This window comes from Eublepharis macularius, chromosome 6 (assembly GCF_028583425.1).
Source record: "Eublepharis macularius isolate TG4126 chromosome 6, MPM_Emac_v1.0, whole genome shotgun sequence".
NCBI lineage: Eukaryota > Metazoa > Chordata > Lepidosauria > Squamata > Eublepharidae > Eublepharis > Eublepharis macularius.
This window is the reverse complement of record NC_072795.1, coordinates 84,319,467-84,346,704: the sequence shown is the minus strand read 5'-3', so window position 1 is coordinate 84,346,704 and position 27,238 is coordinate 84,319,467. Positions and strand designations below refer to the sequence as shown.

Here is a 27,238-nt window from a genome sequence, read left to right as displayed (position 1 = left end):
TATTGGAGATATGGGACCTAGCAGGAAGAAGGAAGGAAGCAGAAAAAAGGAGAAAGAGAACAATCCCTAGTGGATAAAAAAAATAAAAGAGGGGTACATGCAGGAATGGAGAGGCAACTGCAAGCACTTGAGAGGCATTCAAATGATGGGGTTCTGCCTAGCTTGAGCTAAAATGAAACAATTAAAGGATGCAGAGTAGAGTCTCACCAAGCTAAGCTGGGAAGAGCACCAAATTGGAAAGAAACAGCACAAGAGACTGGGGGGTATGGAGCAGAGGGACGAGGCTAAGGGAAACATCAGTCTGTGATACAGCTACAGGCGGTTAAGTTGGAAGCCTGGCTGAATGACTGGCAGAATTCCTGGAAGGAGCTGGCTATTGTGGCATTGCAATTAGTTCAGAGTCTGAGGCTGCAGAAGTCAACCTCAATAAAGGTCTCTAATTCTAACTCTGAAGATGGCAGAATCCCCTCACGTGGCAACCAAAGAGTTGAGCTGCACTCTGCCTCTCCTTCCCTGTTCCAGTTGGACAGACAAACCCATATACACAGCACCCCATCTTACTCATCTGATGATTAGGCCATCATCTGCCAGCTGTGCTTTATAGTGGGCTCTTTATTTCATCAGAACACTGTGCATTTCAGCATTGCTTTTCTAAGAAAGTCACAGAGCTACATTAATCTCTTTCCAACTCTGGGTAAAATTCAGCTTTCATATTTCAACAGTCAACCCTGACTCATCCACAAAAACACAGATCTGGGGGGAACCAAAAGCCAAATAACTTCAACTACCTGGTACAAGGTAGTGCCATCCATGATCCCGCCATCAATCAAGATATACAACTCAGTTTACTGTATCTAGCAGGTTGAATCCTGACTAAAATTTCCAGCTGCAGAACAAAACTTCCTGCTCCCCGCTCCCAATGCAGCCCACTGATCTCCATGAAATGCTGTCCTGGGGAATATATGAGGGGGGCCTGTAGCAGGAGGGAGGAATAAGTGGAAATTGCCAGTTTAATCTGGGTCCAATCCAACGGTTATACTACAAAATATAGAATTGCCAAAGAGCACTCTCATCCAGAACTTCAAACAGCAATACTTTCAGGCCGGGTTGCTAACAGCCTGGAGAAAAAAGATACTGCACCCATTTTATAGAGGCATGATGGGCAAATGGACAACTGAAGACTCTCATGGCATGCAGGTAAGTAACATCCCACTAAGCATCTATTAAAGGGACAGGACATTTTTTCCCCTCTAAGCTATTAGCAACCCTATTTGTCAGACAATTTATTTCATGCTGAACTTTCTCTATATGGAAATCTGGATAATATAATTGAAGCTCTCAAAGATAACCCTTTCATGTGCCGAACCTTATATTGCCAGCTGTAAAAAATAACCACTGTAAACATGATTGATTGATAAGGAAAATTATACTACTACAACAATATCTACAATATCAAAGACAGCAAGTGAAGCTTAGTTAGTTACTTGGACTCATCTTGCTCAATTACTCAAAAAGTATTTCAAAACAACTAGCAGTCTTATAATTTATTTTGTAGAATAAAAATAACTAAAGACTGCCATCTTGAGGAGAAAAACGACGCAATGCACAGCTATCTTTCATAATAAACCAAGCAAAATGGATTGAGGCATAAGAATGCATCTCAAAAGGAAGTGGGCACTTACAGCTAATTATAAAATACCTTTTATACGCCAACTATTCAATTAAAATCCTAATATTAAACTTTAAAATTACAATAGCATTTTCTGTATTTTAAATTTACTAGCTCGTTCAATAGGAAGCACTCATTAGCCTCATCTCAAGAAAAATAAAGGCAAAACTGCAACACACAGCAACCACCACAACCTAATATTTCATTTTTTTTTCTAATGCTAATAACAATCACTAAGGCTTTGTGCTTTTCCCACTAAATGCCACTGTCCTTGGACAAGCTAGACATTACTGTTTGGGGGCAGTTGGTTCTAAGTTTCTCTGACCCAAATCATTCTCCCTGCAGCCAGCTGCAGAGAATGCCATTTTAAAAATGAGAGGGAGTCCTTTCTGCCTTAGAACTGTAGTGGGGGGTTTCCCCAACACCATATTCAGAAGCTGAAACAGCTCCAGTAAGTAGTTATTTATATAACTTAGTTCGGTATTACCAAATAAAGTTGGTAATACCAAATTCAATTTTACTGAATTTATTCAGTAAAAATCAGGAAATGCAGCTGGGATGTTCCTTGCTGTTTCTTTACTAAAGAACAGCAAAGAAACACTGCTTCCCACCTTTTTTAACCAGATGGGAGGGGGAGTGAGGCAGAGGAAGGGGGAAGGGAGGGGGAATGAGTGGCCAATCCTGCAGCAGCTCTCCTTCTCTGGCTAATGGGATGCTCAAGAATGAGAGTGCCTTTTTAAATCTGCTGCAAGGAGTTAAATTAGGCAGTTTGCCTCAGAGCAGCCTCTATTTTTTTTGGGCCTGGAGACTGAGAGACAGTCTGCCTGTATGCTGCTGCTGTTGGCTCTCTCTCTCTGTGGTCTGGGACTCTGGTCTGCTTTGGACTATGACTGGATCCTGACCTGGAGTGAGTGAATTCCTGGTGGCGGCTGCTGCCTGCGGTGACACCTGCAGCACTTGGAGGACTTCTGCTGACTGCTGCTGCCTGGTTAGAGAGTTGTTAGACTCACTGTTCTTTTCCCCTCTTCGGCCTGATGTCTGGGAGGGACAGGTTGGGATGGGAAGGGAAAAGGTTTTGTTTATATTTTAAAAACTGCTTTTTTGCTGTGTGGGCGGGTGCTTTGGTTGGGCTTTGGTGGGGTTGGTTTCTTTTTGGAGGGGTTGGTTTCTGGCTTTTGAACTTGGTTCATTTTGCTGTTTTATCCTGTTGTGGGTGCTTCCTTTATTTTCTTGGCACAGTTAGTTGTTGGCATTTAGTTGCTGTTAATTTTTGCAGGTTCCGTTGGGTTCTGTTTGTTGGCATAGAAGTCTGATCTGGTGTTTAATTTTTGTTGTTGTTCTTCGGGGGGCTGTGTAATGATTTCAAGTAAATGTGTGCATGTATCTTTAAATGCTTGGTGTGCGATAGGTGAAGAGTGGGGGTGAAAAAGAGGGATGAGTGAGTGATATGATTGGTTGATGACAGAGTGTGGGCGGAGTGAATGCAGTTTTAGACTGGAGAAAAAAGATTTAGTCAGGGAAAGAGAGGCAAGCTGTGTGCAGCCTGAGTAAATTTAAGCAGTTCTGAAAGTTTGAGTCAGAGGAAAGCAGGCAAGCTGTGTGCTGCCTGACCAGTTTAAAGCATTTCTGTGAAAAATATTTAGTCAGAGAAAGAGGCTAACTGTGTGTGAAGCCTTAGAAGAGATCTGTGTGAATGAGCTTAAATGAAGTAACTTTAAGAACCGAGAACTACTTTTATGAAACCGATATGCTTCTTGAAAAAATAAAAGTTTATTTTGTTTTTGTTATATCCCAGAGTAGCTGTCATTGCTATATCCCATTGCTATCCTCAGGGCCACATAGAACCACATAGGAGCCTGACACTTAGGCATGTTACTAAAGGGAAAACCTAAATAAAATATCTTGGAATATAATATTCCTTGTGGCAGCAATCTACCCAGAGGGTGTAAGGGAAAGATTAAAGGCAAAAATCTACCCAAGAGAAAGTAAAGGGTCGTAACAGGCTGTTTTATCCTGTTGTGGTAGTGGGGAGTTGTTTTATCCTGTTTTGGTAATTTGGGTTTTTTGCTGTGTGGCGAATGCTTTTGTGGGGCGGGGAGGGGAGGTGGTGCTTTGGTTTGGCTTTTACTTATTATAGTGTTTATTCTGCTGTTCTTCTTTAGGGGGATCTTGTGTTTTAAACTGTTGTTGGGGTGCTTTGTTTGCTGTTTTTTATAGTTGCTTATTAGATTCACTTGTTCTTTGGGAGGTTCTTTGTTTTCCCCTGTTGTGGATGTTTTGTGCTATAAATTTTTGCTAGTTCTTTGGTGGGAGGCTGTTTTCCCCTGTAGTTGAGGTTGCTCTTTCTTTAGAGTAGTCTGGTTGGCATTTCTGTTGGCATAGAGATTTGGCTTGTGGCTGGGTACTGCTTGGTTCTGTTCTGTGGTATTCTCCCACTGGCTGAACCTGGTGCCTGGCTGCTGTGAATGACACTAGTTCTGTTGGGCTAAGTTGCAAGAGTTCAGTTTGGTTTGGGTAGAATGGATGTGATTGTCTGGTGTGGGCTAAGTCACTTCAGTTTGGGGGGGGGGGGGTCCATTCCCTTGCTTCAGTTTGCTTCTAGTTACAAGACTGTCTCCTTGCTTCATGTTGGTTTGGATGATTCTCTAGTGTTATGTTGATCCTCATAGGGATCAATGGAGAGTGGCTGGTCAGCCTGCTCAGGGGAAACTGGGGTTTTGTGGAGGGACATCAGTTTGGTTCTGCTGTATTGTCAGGTGTGGAGCTTGTATTGGGGATTGTGCTTCTGGCCATGGCAGCCTTCACTCATCTGTTTTCTGCAATGGGAGCCAGCTTGGACTTCTTTCCTCACAATAGAAACAAATAAAGGGGGCACCTTCTTTGGGGGGCCATAAAGTGCCTCCCCCCAGGGTCCAACCTCCTTGAAACTTTGGTGATCGTTGGAGGACAGTTAGGAGTAGGTCCCCTATAAATCTGGTGAAATTTGTTCAAAAATGACCCTCCCCCAGGGCACAAGATTGCCCCAAATTGAGTTTCCTATAGGAAGCAATGGCTGGATTTTACCAAATTTGCTCTCTATTTGCGAACTAGAGAATGAATTTGGTATTTGGGGATACTGAAATTTTTCTTCCGGTTCGTATTACCAAACCCAAATTTACTGGGTTTTCCTGTGCACACCCTTATACTCCACTGCTGACGCCACTTCAGCTTCCCAAAGTGGCATGGAAGCCGGCTGTAGTTCCAAGCGGAAAGTGCAGTTCCAAGTGGAGAAGAGCTTCCCTCTGATCTTTCAAATGGCATTCATTACCTACAGCTGCTTTAGATTGCATGAGCTAAGTGAGGGAAGCCAGAGCCAACTCACCAAAAAATCTGAATATCTATTTTAGCCCATAAGCATCCCAATCTTGGGAAAGCCTGAAAACACATGCATAGGATGTGTACTTTGACAACTATATTGTAATTACAGCACAGAACTTGAATGACACATTGTGGTAGAAAGGGGAATAACCTCTCTAAACTTTAGAAAGAATAAAACTTAGCATTTAGATTTTGTGGTCACTACCACTGTACTAGAATAAGAAGGTCCTTGAGTTGCTACAGCAGTGCAGCGTCCAGGGTACTTTACACCACTATTACACACAAAACCATACTGGTTTCTTACAGTGATCCTACCCACTTTCCACCATTCACAATACCTTATAAGACTGAGATTCAAATATATTATCCTAGCTTTTGAGAAAAACCTCCAAAAGAGTTCTCTGACACAAGAACAGGAATACCAACTTTTGTAAGAAGAGAAGATAGTGTTGCTGTTTGTGTCTATGTTCATACACACACACTGCACTGTATGTTCGGTTTTTCAGAGCGACACAAAGACGCTATTGAGGTAAAACCTGAGCCAAATGTATTTAAAGCTCAACTTTATGATGTGCTGTGAATGGCAGAAGTGGAAAGGAGATCAAAATGAACAAAATAGTCCTAATACCATTTTCAACATTCAATTGTCTCTACTTACTATACATGCACTCACTCTCTCACTCTCGGTTTTTATCATTTTTCTAGCAGACAATAATAGTAATTTTAAGCACAATAACTTACTCATCTTTGCACTGTCACATATCATATTTAAGTAAAAACAAACCTTACCAGTAACACAAGTGACTCTGTAGAGCAAACAGGTATTCATTGAAACTTTCTATGGGTTTTTCTTGCAAAACGTAATCAATACGACGGCCTCCATTAAGCAGGCCAACTTTTATGGCTAAATCTTCATCTTTTGAAATATCTGGACTTTCAGTGTTCTTTTCTGATACCACAGAAAAAGAAGGAGGATCAAAGTACATCACAAGATGAAAACTTATTTGCTAAAAATAAAGCAATGGTTAGGATAGCAAGGGGGAAAACCTGGAGGACATTTCAGGCATTCAATGAATCTTTTGACAATTTTTTATAGCTCTTCATAACACTTGGCAGTCTATCCCTGACACTAAGGGAACCTTCAAAAGCAATTTGTTTCAAAAAGAGAATTCTCACTGGACATACTCAATGCAATTCTTTTGACCTGGGCAGGAACAGTACGTTACTTCCACCTGCCTACCTTTTTTAGCATCTCCCTTTCTCAAAGAGAGGAAAAATCCAGACACAGCAGTAAGAAACATTTGTCAGAAGCAGCCAGGAAGCCTTCCCTCCCAGGAAATTAATATCCATTTGCATCTCAGTCATGGACAGTGAACATTCCCCTCACTGGACATACCCTATTAGTAATCAGTACATAAAAGTGATGCGGATGGCCCAAGGTAGCCCGATCTCATCAGATACTGAAAAGCTAAGCAGGGTAGGCCCTGGTTAGTACATGGATGGGAAGACCGCCAAAGAAGTCTAGGGTCACTAAGCTGAGACAGACAATGGCAAACTACCTCTGTTTGTCTCTTGCCTTGAAAACCATATGGAGTCAGCATCAGTTGACTGCAACTTGACGGCGCTTTCCAGTACCCTAACATAGAAGTGAACAGACTAGTGATTTAATGAACTTTATTTGACCAAGTACAGAATGCTTAGAGTGTGAGCTAAGCTGAACAGAGTTTTCTTTTTAAGTATAAATGTTTAAAATAAAATATTTTTAAAGATGATGTGAGCTGAGGAATTTATCCAGAGGCTTCAAGTTTTTACAGCTAGAAATAACAGGTGAGAATTACCATTTTACCATTTTCACATCCAAAAAGCTAACTGTCTGCAACACGGATAATTACTGAAAAGGACAGGAAACCCATACACCAACTAACCTTCAACTGCTTCCTTTTCTTCTTGCTCTTTAATCTGATTAGCCACCTTTTCCAATTCTGCTTGGAGCTGAGGCGAGGAGGTGTGAGCACGTGCAAATTCATTTAGGGTTTGCCAAGCACTTTTCAAAGAGCTGATAAAGCCTTGTTTCAGGTCTGATCCCATGCGAGACAGAGAATCTTTCAGTTCTAAAAGGAGAAACATTTTCTAGTGATTATGAGAGTCTTAAAAATAATTAATAGTTAGAAGAGATATTATTCAAGAGCTGCCAATTTTAGATAGCATGTAAGAAAGGAGCACCGTATATAACATTTCAACTAAGATATCAGATACTCGGTCACCTGTGGGAAAGTTAGCTTGTTAGTGCTGTTTCCATTTCTAAAACTAACTTGAGGCTATGAAATCAGAAGAAAGTTTTAAACCAGGGGGTAGGCAACTTTTTGTCCCAAGTGCTGAAAAAAACAAAGTTTACCTGTGAAGATGCCAAGCAAACAGGAGGCAGGGAATGAGATGCTGCAAACAGGCAGGCTTGGAGGGGTTTTTGACACATTTCAAATTTGTGATTGCAATGGATAAAAATAATAGTGGTCTAATATGGATCTTTTTTTAAAAAAAACATTTTAAGCAGGTTTCTTGTGGGTCATGAGGGCACAGGTGAGAGAGTTTGAAAGTCTGGATGTATTCTCAGAACTGCCACAATCAAAATCCAACTTTGAACAACTACTGCTCTACAGGAGCGGACCCCTTGTCAGGATCTTGATGGCTTCCAATCTGCCCTTCTGAACTATAAATGGATAATCAACTAGACATGAATCACAGAGGCTTGGGAACAAGACTGATTGGTTATTTAAGACAGAACAGCAGTTTTGTAGGAACCCTGACTTAGGTGAAGAAGAATCAAACCCTTTCCCCCATCCTAGTATCCTAATTAGAGACGAGCACGAACCTAAATACGAGGCAAAAAACCGCACAAACCAAGCTGGTTCATGGCTCGTGAACCAGTGGTTCGTGGAAGCTTGTTTCCACGAACTGGTCTACTGGTTCATATTAAAGTGGCAGTTTAAATGGCCATTTCCCCGGGGAAATGGCCATTTAAACATTTCCTGCCCCTTGCAAGCGGCAGGGCCCTTTATACTATCAGCTGGCAGGCAGCGAGGGGGGAATCCCCCCCTCGCTGCCGGCCACCTGGTAAAGGGCCCTTTAAATGGCCCAAATGCCAGCCCCAGCCCCCCCCCACTCACCCCAGTCCCCACACGGGCCCAAGCAGCCCCACACGGCAGTGGACGCCAAAAACAGCCTCCCCGTCCCTCAAATGGCAGTGGCAGCCATTTGAGGGGCGTGAAGGCTGTTTTCGGCCTCCGCCACCCTGCAGGCCAGCGTGGTGTCAGACTATGGAATCCCAGTTATCCAAAGTTCGTCTCCCCCCTCTGCAAGAAGCACAAGGTTTCTTGGTTTCAAAAGGTTTATTGGAAGATTACGCTCGGGATACAGGTGTCCACATTCCAAGGGTTAGCAACTCTTGGCTGAACGAAAGCTTTGTTGAGAATGACACATGAAATGAAAGTAACACTTCAAACACCCATTCCCAGCCTCCCCCCTTAGTCCTGTCTACAAAGGCATGGGAAGGCAAGGATGTCAAGGTCTTTGGCCGGAATGGGCTGATAAGAATTCTTCGCTCCCATGGATATATGCGGCCTGGGCACCACCTGGACCTAGAGGGAGAAAAACTAAACAACTACAGATTATAGCAAAGTAAAATGGCGTAACTCTGGTTAGAGAACTGACAAGCAAACTGACACTCTGACACGTGGATTCCCCCCCTGCCAGCTAACAGTTTAGGGACCTGCCCCTTGCAAGCAGCAGGAAAGGGCCCTTTAAACGATTAAATGCCCCTTTCCCTGCTGCAAAGCAGCCAGAAAGGAGCATTTAAACCCCACGAACTGGTTCATGAACTTGTACCAGTTCGTGGGAGTTCGTGAAAACCCACAAACCATGAACCCCATGGTTCGTTTTTTTTGGTTCGTGCCCATGTCTAATCCTAACCTCCAAATCAGCTCCCCAAATGCTGTTATTTGCTCTGCAGGCAGGAAATACATACATCACGAGAGGTAATTATCTCTTCTCAATTTAAACTGCAGACCCCTACAGCTAATTTCTCTTAAATGTAGGAGCACCATTCATGTTTTCATCTAGTTTGTTCCAAAGTCATGATGTTAGATATCACCATCTGGCCTCCTTAACTACCCACTTGTATATGTGAATGCCTCAAAAACTCACTCTCTCAAGCCTCAACAAGGAGGGGGGGGGGAGGAAGTCTTCCAAAATGATGTAAGTTATATGATAAGGATTATCAGTTTGGATATACTAAAAATTCAAAGTAGAAAAATACAATCAGAATGGCAGGGTATAATGTGTGAACTTAGCATTGTAATGTTCAAGTTTACATGCTTTAAAAATTAAAATAGGCATCTGAACATGAGCTCTGTAAAACTTTACCTTAAAATATCAATAACTGAAGCATATACAAAATTATAATAATCTCTAGCAGTAGTAAAAAAATTGAAGTACTGTTTACCAAGGTGAAGTCTTTTTCTGCCTTTGTGATGTGGAATAAGAACCGGCTTTATTTCAAAATCAGGAATAATCATAGGTTCTAATCTGTAGGCAACTGGATCAAGCTAGAAATTAAAGCAAAAAACAAACCCTGTAAAATTCAAATGCCTATGGTCATCATCCAAAGAACCATGAAACTAGTTTCACACATCAAACAGCGCTTTATGCTTGCATCCCCCAAACTGAAGTCCTGACCACCACCATGTTGCCAACATACACACACCACAATGTCATACTGTTTTGAATATTAAAGGTCCAGCAAAAGCAAAGGCATGAGATATGCCATTCATAGGATAAAGCATATGAATTAGCATATAGTAGTAAGCAAGCATGGTAAAAATCCAAACACATTACTAAGTCATACTACAGCAAATATTGATATGACCCACTAATCCCAGTGAGGCATACCGTTCCCATCCTTTTCAGTTGGGTGACCCACAAGTCCAACTTTACTTGGTATGGTGAGATACTTGGAAAAAAAATAGAGCATCTACAAATTAGCAAAACTGCAAAAGCCTGGTGGAACCCACTTTCATAGATCTCGTGATCCACTTTTATATCAGGACCCACAGATTGGGAAACACTACTATAGCAGATGTGGTGTGATTCATTAGTCCAGTGTATTACAAAGAACTTGATGTGATCGAGAACACTATAGCAAGGATGAAGCTTCATTTCCTTCAATGTCTGGAAAACGCTCACAGAATTCTGCCTGGCATGGTAATATGCAAACTAGGGGTTTTCCCTGCTTGAATATTGTTCCATGTGTTCACAAAAACCTCATGGAGCATTCTATGAGAACAAAAGTGTTGTATACAGCATGGAAACAGGACTTCTTCTCGGGGCCTGTAAAGGCAAATGACTGGTGCATGTTTTAGGTCTGCAAGTAAGAACTAGAGCCAAACAAAAATAAATGTTAGTGTAATAGAATAGATTTTAAAACTTAAGAACAGTATTACCTCCAGTGTGCTGGCCACTCCCTGGCAGGAATAAAGAATATGGAATATGCCAACATGTTATCAAAGACAACAATGTGACAGGAAACCTATTCCCAAAACAAATACTTAATCTAAGTATTACAAAAACATGTGGCCGTAATCCCGTGGACAGTTCCAACAAGTCCTAGTGATGGGATTTCAATTCATTTAACTGCATAAAGGATTTATCATGGGTAACTGCATGTGATTTTTTTAAAGCAGCCATATTAACTGTAGTCTACATTCCTAAATACTTATACATTCTCTGAAGCAGCACTTGAAAAGGTTCCAGAGAGCAGTTTCAGTCTAGCTTTTTTTCCCCCTGAGTTTTTAAAAAGATGCACTTAGGAACTAAATGGGTAATCAGTCTGCAGTCTCTTTGCCTGAGGTGATTGAAGCTCTGTACTTTTCACTAACTGGATGGTAAATGTTGAAAAAACCCTTGCAGGTAGGAAGCCTGTAATTTTCATCAATTCTTTCCACTCCTCTTACAGTCAGAAATACACCAATTGGAGAACCCAGAGCAAAGAAAATCTCTGGCTCAAAGTCTAGTGCACCGTAAACCACAGATACCTAGAAGAAAGAGAACAAAGAAAAGATAAATAGGAGGTCTCTCACATATTAGCCTGTTCACTAAGTCTATGTCTCTAGCCCACAACGAGAACAAGGGTTGTCTGCCCACAGAGTGCCCACAAGAGTAAGTTAAACAAAAAAGACCTTTTGTTAAACAGTGCTACTATGGAGCAGCTGGACTAGTTCATAATGCACCCTTCCCTACTTTACTCACAACTTCAGCAATGTTAAAACAGCTTACACTATATAGCCCAGTACCACATCCCCTAAGAAGCACATGATCAAAAGACCATTAGGTATGCAGATAAAGCAAAACTGACAGCCAGAGTGATATGGCGGTTGAGTGTTCAACCAGGATCTGGGAGACTCCGAGTTCAAATCCCCACTCTGCCATGCAAGCTTGTTGGGTGACCTTATATCGGTCACATACACCCTGTCTATCCCATCTCACAGGATAGTTGAAAGGATAAAATGTTTTAGGCCACTTTGAGTCCCCTGGAAAGAAAACGGAAATATAAATGAAGTAAATCAATAAATCGAAGTGGACTGTTTTAATTTGTACACCTTACCTGACCGGTACCCACTTCAAAATACTCATAGTCTATGTGCGCCGATGAAACTGAAGCTCCAACTGGAAGTCTTCGTTTGGCTGGATCCTGGAGTTTACCAGGTTCTGAAGATACAGCTAAAGTAACCACCTTCTGTCCTGTCTGAGAAACTTTTCCTTGGTTCTGCAATAAGGATGACATTGCTTCCTTTTTTTCTAATGCTGCTTTTTTCTGTTCCTATTGAAGTAAAGATAAGGCCACCATAAGGAAAAGCCAATGCAGCTAACACCTGCTATATCCTTTCCTGCTAAAGAACCTCCTTTAAGCAAGTCATGCTACCTACACCACAAATAGGTTTGGGGTTTTGGTGGTTGTGATTTGTTTTGTTTCTTTGCAAGAATAAGCTATCTTCATATACTACAAGAATATTGAAAGGAAGACATTTTAATGAATATGGTATCAATGTGTTCAATTTTTCATTTCAGACATCTTTCGCAACTTGACTCCAGCAGGATCCTATATTAAAATTAACTAATCTGGGGCTCATCATGTCCATCTCCTCAAAAAGCAGTAGCAGGAAGAACAAACAAGGCTATGGCATATTCTGTATCTGATGCCTTTTTGACTGTTATACTCCTCCATGTCTTCCTAGAATTGCTCTCCTCTTACATAAAAGTAGGAGCACGTGACTATACATCTTTCATCTAACTCTACTATGATGAAGTTATTTGGGTTTTAGTCATGTTCGGACCCATCCTAGTAAAAAAATTAAATGTTCCAAAGAAAATGCGTAAAATGTAGAATAAATATTAAGCTCAAGAGATATCTTGGAAGGATACTATAAGCCATGAGCTTTTTCTCTCACTGAAGACTGCTTTTCTTCTCCTTCAGTCTCCATCAAGGCCAATTGGCACTTGTACCCATTAAGATTTCTGGGTGATACAACATGCTAGTGTATATTGTTCAGACTAGTTTCTTATCTACTTTAAGCAATGCTTTCTTATTAGCTGCAAGCTATACCTAGGGTAGAAAAAGTTTCAAATGGCAGCCATGATCTATTTTAATAGTACTGCTTTTGCTCCCTCGCTCTAAATGAACTCCTGGGACAATCTTGATTAAAGTTCAAGTCTGACACACTACAAGAGGTTTTATTACACTTGGCAGGATACAGATAAGAAGCTTGTGTTAAGAATTGCAACGTCAATAGAGAATTGTCGTAGCTTGTTAGAAAGATATGTTTATACCAAAAATAAGAGAAAAATGAAATCTATGTTGCTCTGTGTAGTTTGTACTTCTTTGCTCTATAGCACAGAAATATTACTGCCAGAAAACAGAAGCTTGTAGAATAACTCCATCTAACAAAGCAATTGCTTCCTACCTGTTTTGCTGCTCTGTCTTTTACAAAATTTGCAATTTTCTTTCGTGGCCCAAGAGGTATTCCCATTTCCTTCAAGTCATCAACTGTACACATTAGCTTTAAAAAAGGAAGGGGAGAAGACCCAAAACACAATTTTTAAAAAACAAGTTGTAAACATTTCAAAAAATATTTAACCCATTTAAGGAACACAGATGAACATTTAAAAAAACTGCATTTATAAGTAACACGTTCCACAGAGTTATGGAATCATAATTGTACAGTACATCGGTCAGTACAGTAGAGACTGAGTAGAGACTACTAAGTGGGAGAGGGAAGGGAAGACTCTTGGCCCAGAGAGCAAAATGGTTGGATCCTACCATGGTTTCCTGTCAGTGCCCACACATTCCTCCAGCACAAAGTGCCTTCTGCTGACACAAGACGTTCCTGTGTTGAAACAAGAACGTTTTGCATTATGAGACGACACCTTGCGCTGGAGAAATGCGCAAACAGTAATTGAGGAAAGTGGTAGGATCCCACCCAGAGACTCCATGTATTCCAAGCAGGAAATAAGATTTCAAGATACAGGGAACCATGTTAAGACCACATTTCTCATGCAGACAGACTCATGGACTGTCCAGGATTTGAAATTCTCACTAGCCTTTTATACCTGGCAGTATCTCTCAATGTGTTCTTTCATGTTTTCATGTTTGATTTTATTGTTAATTTTTATATTTTTAAAATTCTTGAAAGCTATTTTGAGCTTCATGCTGAAAAGCACAGTAGAAATTTTCTAAACCAATGTAAGAGTTTAACGATCAGTGCATTTTTACACATCAAGTAACATCACCCAAGACCACCTTGTCAAAATATATTCTTAATTTCACGTTTTTCCTCACAAAGTATTATTTCCATCTCTTGTAAACAATCTCAGATGCCCAATGTCAATTAGTAATTACTATTAACTTATACTAGACATAGGCATGAACAGGAAAAAAACCACGAACATGGTGTTCGTTGTCATCCATGAACGAACACTGATGAACATGATCCTGTCACGAACATGATCGTTGTTCGTGGGGGCCAGCAGGCTCTCCTCCAGCCATCAAAATCCCTACCACACCACTCCCGGAAACCTTACCTGAGCAGGCAGCAGGAAAGGTACCAGTAATAAATAATAGCTTGGCCCAGAGCCTGGCAGCAGCTCTAGAACTTGAAGAGGTAGATCCCTATTCCACCATATACAAAGAAAATTCAAGCTCCAATGCACTCTCCCTATCTCTCTCTCAAAATGCCAACAGCAACTGTCTCTCCCTCTCCACTGTCTGCAAAACCAGAGCTGGGAGCCCCCCTCCCCCTTGCTTCCTTGTAACAAATTTGGAGCTCCACACTTGAAAGGAAGACCTGCCTATCAAGCTAAATTGGGATTAGATTGGGGTTTCTAGGGCAACAGCAGGAGTTCAGGCAGAGTTCAGGCAGATCCTGCCTCCGGTTGCCAAGGGAATTGAATGCAGGTGCCAGACTGTCTGGCTTGACGAACAGCAAGGAGGCCTGAAATGACCACCTGTTCGTTTAGAATGGGGCCTCACAGACAGCTTGTTCACGAACAGCTGATTGGGCTGTTCGTGGCTTTTTTTAGTTCATATTGCTGTTCGTGCCCATCTCTACTTACTACCTTACACTATGATTTGTAATTAATTGCTATACCAGAGATTCCATGTCAATCTTCTCCTTTTCAAATGTGCTGCTATACTCAGACAAGCTCAGCATTTCCAAGGTTTCTTGTAAGGTTGGAAAGTTCTCCTCTACGTCATGATCTGAATGTTCATCATTGGAAAGAGAATGCAACGAACTGGCAGAATTAGAACCCACTGTCATCTTGAAAAGAAAAAGAGAAATAAAATAGGAAAACAACTTTAGTACAATGCTAGGAATTTAGTTACATTTAGCTTGGTTCATTTAACTATATCCAACTGTAAGTCACCCTATCTTCAAGAAAGCTGAAAAGCCAAATGCAGCAGTGCAAGGGCATAAACTTAAGCACTAACATCAATCCATGATGGCAAAATCAAAAGCCACAGATGAGTAGTAGAGCACATGCTTTGCATATGGAAGATTCGAGGTTCAATCCTTGACATTTCTACATTAAAAGCATTTCAGACTGTTTTAACTGGATGGACTAATGGTCAGTATAAGGTACCTGCATACATTTTCATCTGATAAGGAATGCAAGAGGCTGACTAGACAGCACATTTTTCATGGTCTGATTATTTTTACTTTTTAGAAGTCTTACTACACAAATTTGTAAGGATGATTACTTCTTACAACAAATACCTGCTGGTCACATTCGACAGTGTCCTTCACAGCACCATTGGCAGCAGCGGGAATCACAGAATTTACGGTGGAAGTCCAGTCTTTTTGGTTGGACAGTATATCAAATAAAATTAAGGCACCTAGGGAAACCAAAACAAGTTGTTATAACATTACCTGCTAGGTTCACTGAGGAAAACAGAAGCAGGGAGCTGAAATGGTAGTTTTGTCCAACAGAAAAGTGTAATCAAAGTGTAAAACAAAATACAATGCATTTCCCCACTTTTTGTACAAATCTGAAAGGAAAAGTGAAGACTATCAGCTGATCTGCACGCTTTATATCTCTTTTTACAAAAAAAAAATAGAATTTCAGTGATTATGTACTGTAGTAAGACAATGTATATATTGGTTAGTATGGATTTCTGTTCAGATCTAAACAGATACATTTCAGTCCTGTTTGGTAAACAGAGGGTTAGTAGAGCACAACCTATAGAAATATGTTGTGGAAGTAGCCTGAAGAGAGACAGAAGCAACTGCTGAAGACAATGTCATCAAGTGCTGTGCAATTAAAAGATTATAATATTTCTACTGCGGGATTGATTTTTTTATTCTTCAAATCTAAATCCAGCACATTTTAACTAGATTACCTAAACTGTGGCCAGCAACAGAGACTCCTCCTTTAAAGTCTGGATTCCTGCTCATGAAAAGTGCATACAGACGGTTCATTTCCAATGATACTTTATCTACCATTGTTTGACAGTAGATCGGACTATTGTAAAACAGTATATCAAGTAGAGTCTCGTTGGTGAAATGACGAAGTCGTCCAATGGTTGGTAGAGTTATTTTCTTAATATTCCTAGAATGCAAATAAATAATGAGTAGTTTCCAAAAGCAATGTGAAAGCTTTCCTAAAATAGAAAGATCTAGCAAGTGAACAAGGATTGTGAGGATGTTTTCAGACTCCATACTACTAGTTAAGATTTGAGACTTTACAACAACTCAAGCCTAGTGCAATCTTTATCCTTTTCATACGTACCACCAGTCAGTTGTTTGTTTAACCACAGATTAACATCAACCCTCTACAAGCTGCTTTGGGAATACCTGAAATTGGTCTATTGTGACAGGCTCCTATAAAATCTACCAAGGGAACCCACACAGCCTCCTAAGATCTTGGAGAATCAGGCTTTTAAAAAATTCTTCCCTCAGTTATAAGATATAGTTGGGGTAGCAGGGACAAAGACTTTGAGTTTGCTGCTGTGAGGTAATGTTTGTAATGAGGAAGAATAACACAGATCATTGCAGCAGAGTTTTTTTTAAAAGATTTATTTATGTACAGGTTTTTTTAAAGTACAGTTCAGCAACCCATGTCTTCACACAGTCACAGAAGCCCGGTTATGGCACTTAAGCTAGTTATGGCTTCAAGTTGTAATCTGAATTCCTTTTGACACTTATGGTTACAAACAGGCTTTCATTACCTGGCCACCAGGTTAGATCCTTTCACATACAGGATTCCACCAACACCGGCCTGCTCTTTCACAAAAGTCAGGCTAAATGGTACTAGGACTGCTCATTGTCAGAGACAGGCCTCACAATCAAGTACTCTGTCCTCTCTCCCAGAGATTGAGCTAAACCACTCTGCCATGCTACCAGACAGAGCTATCCTTGATACTACTGTCTGCTTTCGTGCTGGGGCAGACACCAACCAGTAGCAGCTGTCCTTCCCTCCAACATTCCATCCCTCCCTTCCAAAAGATGACTGGATAGAGACACACATCACCCAAGTGTGAAAAAACCGGTTGGCTGTTTCACCTTTCAAGAAATGGATAGTCTCCTGCCTGCCACATCTAGAAACTGGATTAAAGATCATGAACCAATTTCCTCTGCAGATTATAGCTGACACAGATATATGAAGTAGTCCATGTGGTACAGTGTGTAGTGGTTAGAGCACTGGACTAGGATCCAGGAGACTCAGGTTCAAATCCCCCCTCTGCCATGGAAACTTGCTGGGTGACTTTGGGCCAGTCACATATACTCAGCCTATTTCACAGGGCCGTTATGGGGATAAAATGGAGGAAAGCCACCCTGGGTCCCCATTAGGGATAAAGATGGGGTATACGTAAATAAATAAATAAATACTTTTCACGGCATGTGGGCTTTCCAGTTTCAGGGAGGTATGTATAAAAATGACACGGATGCTACAGAAGATTGCTTTCCCAATATCATCAAATTCAGCAGCAATGCATCACTGAGGCAGGCCACTGCTATTTGCACGTTACAGATCAAAAACTGTGGCCAGAATATACCAAACAAGTCCAGCAATGATACAAACCAGCAGTGATCCTAGAAGATAATTACAACACTGCATTTTCTGTACTGCAACAGTTTACAAGGCCATTACTTGGTTCACTTTTAATAGGATCAATTCGAGTTAAGGAGGAATTATAAGATTACCCAGAGTATGAAGAAATAATTTTTTCTTCCCTCTCCTACACAATTGGAACTTAGGATCAATATGTAGTATCTTCAGGAAAGATAAAGGGAGTTTTCCTGCATACAACACAGAATTAACTTACGAAATTCATTGTAACAAATTGAAGGAGTGGTCACTGGTTCAAATAGTTTTAAATATACACTAAACATATTCATGGACAATTGGTCTACCAATGGCTATTGACTATGGTGACTAAATGAAAGCTTTATGCTTAATTAACCTGCTTTGAGGCTTATCAAAGGCATCTGGTTGGCTACTGTAGAAACTAGATAGGCCACTGGTTTGATCCAGCAGGACTCTTCTTATGTTAAATACAAAAAGTATTGCCATCACATGACCACTACAGTTGTGATGAACTTATTCATAATGCATATTTGAGAAGTTCTTAATTCAAAAAATTAGCAGAGATTAATTCTTGCCATTATAGAATGTCTGCTGTTTTTAAGACAGAACACATTGCTTTGGGCAAGAATGGTATTTTGATACAGTAGTTCTATACGTAGGCTTACCTGTCCACCCCTGTTGCATCCCCATGCAAAGCACTATGCCAATGAACTGGCAAAAACTCAATCCGTTTCACTTTCAGTTCTTCTAATGACTTCCTGAAATGTGTCTGCAACAGCTTTAGGGACACTGTCCGAAAATCATCAACTTTAAAAGGAAAAAACATATAATAGCAGGGGCTAATGTAATCTGAAATGTTTTATAAGCATTGAGTATATTTTCCAGAAGTACTTCCCATTGATCTAGCCAATACTTTAAATCATGACTTTAAATCATGCGCTCGATAGAACTGAAAGCTATGTATTCATCTATACAAGCATATTTTAATTTTAAAATTCTGCAGCATTTTGGAGTGAGATGTATTCACAACAGTGAAAGCCATATTAACTGAGAAAAGGCTTCAGGAGCAGTTCACCCAAGATCTTCACTCTGTTCTTCTCCCTGTCTATTGGGGCAGTGATCGCTTCCATGTACAATAATGGCACAAATTCATCCATTATACATTTCATTATTGACAGCTTTTTAATCAAATACAGGTTTTGTTTCCATTCCCCTTGGAAAATTCATCCAGCTAGTCCTTGCCCTCCAACCTATATGCATTTTTATTCAAATTTTTAAAATGTTTATTTCAAAGAGAAATATTGCCATTCAAATGGCCTCTGCTAGTAATTATAGTGTTTAGCTTGTGCCACAGGTTTACACACAAACTGTTTCACTGACGGTCGTTCTCTCACTGAGTAATATAAATTCTTTGAGACAAGTAAATCTGGATAGAGGTAATAAGGATTAACCTGAAGAAACCAATATTAGAGCTATCATATAAATCAAAATGAATATATTAGTATTAAAAACCTACCACATTCAACAATGCTTCTAAATCGTAGGTCACAGACAGGGCCAATGCCATGCACCATGAACACCAAGTGGTCAATTTGAGATACTTCACCTGCAAGAATGAAAATAAGTAGTAGCAGCATCCCATTAAATTTTATGAGCAGCCATTTTGAAAAATGACACATCTTTATTATTACCGGACATGAATGGAAGAATGACAGAAGAAACCATAAGGCTTTCCAGGAAGGTCCCCAGCAAAATCCTTGAAAAGAGGAGGGAGCTATTCCATTAACCCAACCTCACCCCACCCCAAAAAAGTTTTTCCAAAAACAACTCTTAAGAAATTTGGATCAATCACTGCTATGCTAATTAGGATAGGGGGAATACAAGCTCTACTTTATTTTCTCCAAGCCCCAACAAGGTATACTACAAAGGAGAAGTGAAGAGAGATTTGTCCTTCAAAATCTAGTCCACTCACCATCTGGAATTTCATCGTGATCATCATCAATCCCACGTTTAACTACTCTTGGTCTTGTTTGACCATCTTGTGTGGTACCCCATTCATCTGGTATTGAAGAAGGCTGGAACTGAACAATAACCTGGAAAAAATATCAGCAACTGAATACATGCACTCTCAGTCCTTTATAAGCCTTTTAATTTAAAATTATGCAAGGATTATTAGAACTGGCCTAAAATGAGTGAATGGGAGCCAACAACTAAATGACAACAGATTTGACAATTGTCATATACCTGAATCAAGAGACCCTTCAAAGGCTGAATTACTGACTGGTGACAGCAATGTTCAGTTCTATAGTTCAGAATCTCAAGTTGCACTGTCAACAAAATGTATTCATTCCACTAGAATTTACATCCAACTGACAACTTAAAAATAACTGATACAATATTCATAAATGAAATGCATTGTTTTTATAGAGCTCTTCCTCTCCACGCAATAACAAATTTCTCCAAGGTACTAAATCATTTAAGATGGGAAGTTATGAGCAGAGAACAGAACTTCTGTTAGGTTTTACCCTTTCTACTAGGACTTATGGTCAAAGCACAATATACAGGAGCATTTTTAGAATTCAAGAAGGGCATATATAAGAACAAATTATACTGACTTTTAAACACTCTCACACCCAGCCCAGTAATGCTACTCTGCAATGTAATGAAAAACCAGTATAAACATCATTACTAGGGGTGTGCGATTTGGGTTTCCGATTCGAGAAAAATACCTGAATCGGACCCGATTCACAAAGATTCAAGATTTCCAGAACAGCCCCAGTGTACCAGGGCCATTTTGGAAACCCCGAATCAAAGATTCCCGAAGCCATTTGTATAGCTTCTGGAAGCTTCAGGGCAAGGAGTTGAAATGGCCATGCCACTGCGCAGCAGCACAGAGGTCAAGGGGCAAAATGCCCCTCTCTGCCGCTGCACAGTGGCACAGAGAGGGACATTTCACCCCCAGATCAGCTGTCTGTCAGGGATTTCCCCGACAAGCAGCTGAGTGCAGCCTGCCGGGTTGAAATGCCCCTCTCCCTGCCACTGCAAAGTGGTGGGCAAAAGAGCACCCCTCCCCTTGGATCAGCTACCTCGTCAGACAGCTGATCCAAAGGGGGGGGATGCCCTTTCCCCACTGCTTGGCAGCAACAGGGAAAGGAACATCCAAATGCCCTTTCCCTGTCGCTGTGAAGCGGCGGGGAAAGGGCATTCCATCCTTGGATCAGCAGCCTGCCAAGCCGCTGATAGAAGCTGGCTGGGGTTTACAATGCCCCTTTCTATGCCGCTGTGCAGCAGCACAAGAAGGAGCATTTAAACCCCGGATCAGCTGTTTGGCGGGGAAATCCCCACCAAGCAGCTGATCCAAGCCACCCAGGGTTTACATTGCCTCTTTCCGTGCCATTGTGCCGCTGCTCAGGAAGGGGCATTTAAACCTCGGGACCAGCTGCCTGGCGGGGAAGCTTTTTCCCGCTTTGAATAAACTGAAGCAGACATTTGCAAGAAGGGTATTTTTCTGGTGCACACCCCTAATCATTACCTTAGGATTATGCATAACAATTGTTTCTCCTCCTGGAAATTCTAGTCGTCGATGCCACTGACTTGTGGTGACAGCTTTCTTGTATTCCACCTACAAAGGAAGACTATCTGCATAAAACCACAAACTTGATTTTGAATTTAGATGTTATATTCCAGGACACTGTTGTAAAACAATTATACAGTACTTTCATTTAACTGTAATAGATAGCTCTAAAAATGGCAAACTTCAGTTATCAAAAGACCAGAAATTCTTTTTCAGGGTTAACAGAACAGATAGGTAGAACATAGCACTCTAGCCCTTGTATATTTTCAACAGGACTATGCGGACTATATATTAAACATGCATCACTAATCGTAACACATTTTAGACTCCAAAAGTATTCATTCTTGCCCTATAAAATAGCTCCAGCAAGAATTTTTTTAACTGTCACCCATGGCAATTATTATCAGGTAACAGCTACATATACAATCAACAGTGTGCAGATGAGAATTTTGTATTTTTATCTTCCATAAAAATGAAGCCTTTAAGTCTTTCCCCCCCCAGTGAATTACAAAGATTTATTCATTACTTTGTTCATTGAAGGATACTTACCTCTAGCTTCTCACTGAAATCCTCTGTGTAAGGAATAAACCGGCTATCTTTGTCTCCTTTATAAAACCAAGTACATCGTCTCACTTCAGATGGATCTTCCTCCCAATACACAGCTTTCCTCACCCGGTCATAAAGGTGAATATCATAACGTCCTCCATCAGTACTTAAAACTACATTTTCTGGATCAGGTTGCACTACAAATATCAAAATGATGTTTTTACCATAGCAATACATACTGTTCTTTTCCAAATGACTTACCTATTTATTAGAAACAAGTGGAAAGTTTGTTACAGAAACCCTTTTCTCATCTCTTCCCCCCTCTCCAAGTTTTACAAAGAACAGTAAAATTTTGAGGTTGAACCAAAGATGCTATTGAGAAAAGTGGCCTTTTGGAAAGATTTCTGGAATTACTATTAGATGTCTTTCCCCCGTTTTCCCACTTTGTTTACTGGGCGGGGGAGGGGGGGTCCAAATACAGAAAAGTGCATTTTTAAAAACTAGCATTCTCATAAACAAGAATTCCAACCAGTTTTAACTAACTACCAATATTCGAGCATTTTTCAGGAAAGGGCAGCACTACAAGTACTGGGAGACGGATAGAACAAGAAAACTTTGGAAATACCAAGGGGAACGAAGAGGCAGCAAGAGAAATATTTGTATTTTCCATTTTGAATTAATTAATTTTGTAATTCAAATTTGAATTTTATCTGTAATTGCTAACAAGGGTTCTTTTCGCACTGGGACTTTAAAGCGTTTCAGTATCTGTTCCGCTTCCCACATTTGCAGGAATTTCACACTTGCAAGGTAGTCATGGGACGCAGTACTGATGATTGTCTGCAGTATCCCTGATTTTCCCCCCTGTGGACATACTGCAATGTTACTTTGAAGCCGCTGCCAAGTCGTGTCTGGTCCAATTACTGTCAGTGCCTCTTCCGCTTCTCCTCTCCCCGGGAGCTGATTGGTCTGTGCAGAATTAACCACTCCCACCCAACTCAGCACTTTGAACTCCTTTTCTGCCATTTTTATCAGTAAAGCAATGTAAGGGTCATAAGGCTGCTTCTCCATTGGCTTCCTTCCTCCCGGATATGGAAGCACCCTCTCTTCTTCTTTTTTTCCAAAGCCAGGAACAATTTCTAACATTGCTGTTTATTCCCTGCTGGCTTTCCTGGCTTGGCTTAAAAAAAATAAGAGTGGAACGAGCACTAAAAGTACATGTTTTCCCCCAGAACTCCACCACCAATTGCCTCTCCAGTGGTCACGGGACAGCCCAATCAACAAATACAGGGGGAGGGGGATGGGTTCCAACACTGCAACATTACTATGCCTGCTCAAAGTTTTTTTTAAAAAGTGTGACAGGAACTGTAAAGCCCCCAAAGCCCAAAACTGCATTGAGGCTTCAAAGCCCATCTAAAATGAAAAACAAGACGCCAAACCGAATCTGCCTCGGACATTGTGGAACGTGTAAGTGCCATGCTGAAGTCACTGCGATTACTGCAAATGCTCATAAATGGGGATTTAAAGAATAAGTGCAAAAAGGACCAAGGTAATGTTTATCACTCACATGACTGGAGCAGTACTCTGCCCCTTCTAATTCTCTTGACCAGGAAGCCATCTTACAATACTATTTTTTTCAGCCTATCTACAAGAAATGGGCATGGAAGACTGAGGCAGGGCACTACTTGAGAAAGCAAATGCAGGACATGGAGTTTTTATTCAGTCATGTTCATCTCCAAATGTGGAATTTTCCAGACACAACATTCCCAATAAGCAGTCCCTGAATGAGAATGGACAAGTATGTCCCTTTCTTAACTATAAGTAAGCTCTGCCCCTCTCATTGAGAATCAAGAGTTTTATCGGGTTTTTTTACAGCCAAAACCAAAAGGCCATTACAAAAAGAAAAATACAGAGACCTACTTAAATCTTACCAGAATTATAGACTTCCTCAAGATTTGTAGAATCTAGGACACTGAATGGCATCCATATCTCCCTGTTTTCTACCTCCTTGCAGAAAAACCAATGAGGCTGAACTGGCTCATACTGGTTATGTAACAAGATGGGAGGTGCCTTCACCAGAGCACCTGCTGACATGGATGCTTGAGGTGGCAATGCTGACTGAAAATAAAACCAACATAAGATTATATTTTTGTTTCAGGCTACAAGAATCAGCTCCCTCTCAACTTACTCTTTTTTCAATTAACTTCCAGAATTGTCATATCATCAGATCCAGCATAATGGTTCTAAAGTTTAAATATGTTTGATCACTATCTGGTTACATTCAGTTAAATTGAAGGCTACTGGCTTCCACATCAACATCCCATTTGATACAATTTTCAAACAGTTATGTTAAATGCAAAAAACTTAAAATTTTGTCTGCATCTTTATACCAGGAAGCTGGCGAATCGACTAATCAAATTCTCTTAATCTTGAACAACTATTGTCACTTCATAATGTCAAGAACACCCTAATGTGAGTGACAGCCAAACCCATCATCATTTGACAGCAATGGCACGAATAAAGGCCCTTTACTTCCCTAGTCCCCGAAGAGTCAAGGTCACTGTCTCCACTATCTCACCTCCTAGGTAAGTCACTTACAGTGCCTTCCTAAGCAGAGTTTCACTCTTCTAAGTCAACTGACGTGAATAGGCTTAGAAGACACAACTCTGCTTAAGACAGCACCGACAGCCTAGTTTCTCCTACTAGTCAGACTTTGTAACGACAGACACATCTGAACAGTAAGCATACACACACAAACACAGTGTCACATAAACAAGAGCTCAGCAGCAAAGATAACTATAAGTTCACCATATCTGTTGTGGGGAGGAAGGATTTTTTTGTGATTCTGGGATAGAATGAATACTAATCTTCTAGCAAATTGTTTTGTAATTAACACACCTATCTCTTTTACTGTCTTTAAAAAAATTGTAGTACAAATCCTTTTGAGCCTGTGTGTTATTTTGTAATTCTGCAAATGGGGAGTGGGCATCCCCATAGAATGGGTGTTGTGAGTGCCAAAGCCAAATAAATGGCTGGCATGGGGTACAAGCAAAAAACATAGGGAGTTTGCAAGGCAAGCAGCTTCCTAGGATGGAGGCAGCTTTTTCTGAATGGGTGCTCCCTGCAGATGTAAAGGCGATGCCTCCTGGGTTCTTCTGAAACATCCATCTCCTGCTCCTATGAGGTAGAGTAAAGCCAAATCTAAGTATTTTATCAGGGAAAGAAGCAAATAGGTTACAGGAAACACATTTGGGAAAACTGCTTTATAATACTTTTAACTCTTATTTGATTGGTCAAATGCTAAGCCTCTTGTTTTAATATGGGGGGAGTAGATTTTATTATTTTCAACTATTGTCCGAAATATATAATAGAAGCATTGGGAGATGAGGAGGACCTAAGCCACTAAAGTACTATAAAGCACTGCAGTGCAGCAACTTTCACATTTTACATGAATACTGAGCCGTTAACAAACAATTTTCATACCGGTGGCAGTGCCCCTGGAGGAGTTGGATAGATCTGCATAGGGGGTACAGAGGGTGGAGGCTGAACACTCTGGCTGGGCATCTGAGCCTGTTGCAGCTGTGGAGGAGTAATATAAGGATTAGCTCTACTGCTTAAAGGAGTGTGGCGATATGGGTTGTAGCCTTGTTGTAGTGTACCATGAGGTGGAGTTGTGAAGCTGTTTGGTGGGGGACCAGTCTGTTGGGAGGTCTGATATGAACCAATTCCAGGTAGTGAAGTAGGTGGTGTATTAAAAGACTGTGATTTGGGAAGAGGTGCTGGAAAAGCATTTGTCCCATCTTGTGTTCCAGGTTGAAGTGGGAGAGATACTGGGGGCTTAGAGAAAACAGATGTCCCAGTTTGTGGTGGAGTTGTTACTCCCAGGGGCGGCTGCCCAATGCTTCCAAAGGGATCACTGCTGCCAGGAACTTGGGAGAAATAACTGAAAGTTGATGGGGGATTAGGATTTGCAGAAGTCTGGCCAAGGAAGCTGTCTTCTTCACCAACATCAGTAGCATCATCTGCAATGAAGGAAATAGCAAGAAATATTAAAAGGGGTATTTATACTGGAAACATTATTAGTGATATTCATCATTTTTAATGTTCTTCTGCTAGCAACCAGAAAGCTGATCAATAGATGAACTTTCTGTACCCATTCTAATATATCCTTCTGGAGAAAAGGATTTTCTCAATTTAACCTTTTCTGCTATTAATTCCAAAACCAGACTTTAAGGTAGGTCATTAGCCAACCTATTCTGTCCACCAGTACTTTTAGAGTATTAGGTTTATACCGAAAACATTCCAGACTTCTACCTTTTGTCCCACCTTGATTCCAGAGAGTGATTCAGAGCCTCTTAAATGCAACTGGTACAAGTTGTGAAAATAAATTCTTGAATTGGTTACACTCCAAATCTTGGAATTCTTTTTCTTGTCATTTTCAAAAGCTTGACTTTTAACATATTTTTGGAGGCCATGAAACCAGAGGTATGAATAGGGGCAGAGGAGGGAGTAGATCAGGGAAAAGGGAATTCACAGAGTCCCTCCCACAACTCGTGGGGAACAATGAAAAAATAAACTCCTAAGACATATTTTTCTTTGGAAATGAGTGAAATGCTTTTAAAGACAAAGGTTTACATACTCGTAATGCAGTGAAATACAAATCCAAGACAATTTACAATATTAGATAATGTTAAGCAGGGGACCTATATGAGGACTAGATTTGGGGGGGGGAACCCTTGCTGGCCCCTTGTATTGTACTTGCTCTTTACCCCTTGCCAGCTCCTGTTCTCACCCTAAGCTGCCTTTTCAGAGAGGTGATCAAGGTAGCTTACAATTAAAAACCCCTCACAATACTAAGAAGCCATTAAAAATAGCATAACAGGATGTCTCCTTTAAAAGAGCATGTATGCAGGTTGCATGTGCTGTTTTTACACCTGCACAGATGGTGGAATCTATTAGCCAACTGCATCCCCCATCTCTCCAGACAGCACTTTTTCCACCCCCACCCTTTTTGTTTTGTATTTCCTGAAGGTACAAACTTCTGTATTTAAGAAAGCCTTGGTCACTTAGTTTCAAGTCCTGACCCCAAAACTGGTCACCTCTAAACTAACACACTGAGGATACTCACCTTATGTATTCCTTTGAGTCTGGTCTGGAGGTTACAGTTGGTTTAAAATGCAGCTGCATGCGTTATTGTAGGAGTACCAAGTGGAGCACACATAACACCTATACTGTGCCAGCTGCATTGGCTACCAGTGGAGTACAGGATCAGATTCAAGGTGTTGGGATTAACCTTATGCGGACTGGGACCGATGTATCTGCGGGACCACCTCTCCCTATACATGCCCCGGAGGACACTTCAATCAACAGAAAAACAGCTACTGGTGGTCCCTGGCCCCAGGGAAGCCCACCAGGCCTCAACCAAAGCCGGGGCCTTTTTGGTCCTGGTGTTAACCTGGTGG

The 27,238-nt window shown here is 40.9% G+C and overlaps 1 protein-coding gene across 6 annotated transcripts in view; it reads right to left on the bottom strand.

Annotated features, from left to right (window-relative positions):
- Window positions 1-27,238, bottom strand: part of SEC23IP (SEC23 interacting protein) — a 47,933-nt gene that overhangs the window by 17,401 nt on the left and 3,294 nt on the right. For all 6 annotated transcript variants that reach the window (XM_054982472.1, XM_054982473.1, XM_054982474.1 and 3 more), the window contains exons 2-17: window positions 25,260-25,798; window positions 23,708-23,894; window positions 21,783-21,976; window positions 21,192-21,281; window positions 19,632-19,752; window positions 19,176-19,265; window positions 18,325-18,466; window positions 15,972-16,180; window positions 15,349-15,467; window positions 14,722-14,892; window positions 13,039-13,134; window positions 11,682-11,897; window positions 10,957-11,112; window positions 9,525-9,627; window positions 6,952-7,137; window positions 5,816-5,975 (exon numbers count right to left, since the gene is read on the bottom strand). In XM_054982472.1, the coding sequence (XP_054838447.1) occupies window positions 5,816-5,975; window positions 6,952-7,137; window positions 9,525-9,627; window positions 10,957-11,112; window positions 11,682-11,897; window positions 13,039-13,134; window positions 14,722-14,892; window positions 15,349-15,467; window positions 15,972-16,180; window positions 18,325-18,466; window positions 19,176-19,265; window positions 19,632-19,752; window positions 21,192-21,281; window positions 21,783-21,976; window positions 23,708-23,894; window positions 25,260-25,798 (2,779 nt within the window). The remainder of the gene's footprint in view (window positions 1-5,815; window positions 5,976-6,951; window positions 7,138-9,524; window positions 9,628-10,956; window positions 11,113-11,681; window positions 11,898-13,038; window positions 13,135-14,721; window positions 14,893-15,348; window positions 15,468-15,971; window positions 16,181-18,324; window positions 18,467-19,175; window positions 19,266-19,631; window positions 19,753-21,191; window positions 21,282-21,782; window positions 21,977-23,707; window positions 23,895-25,259; window positions 25,799-27,238) is intronic.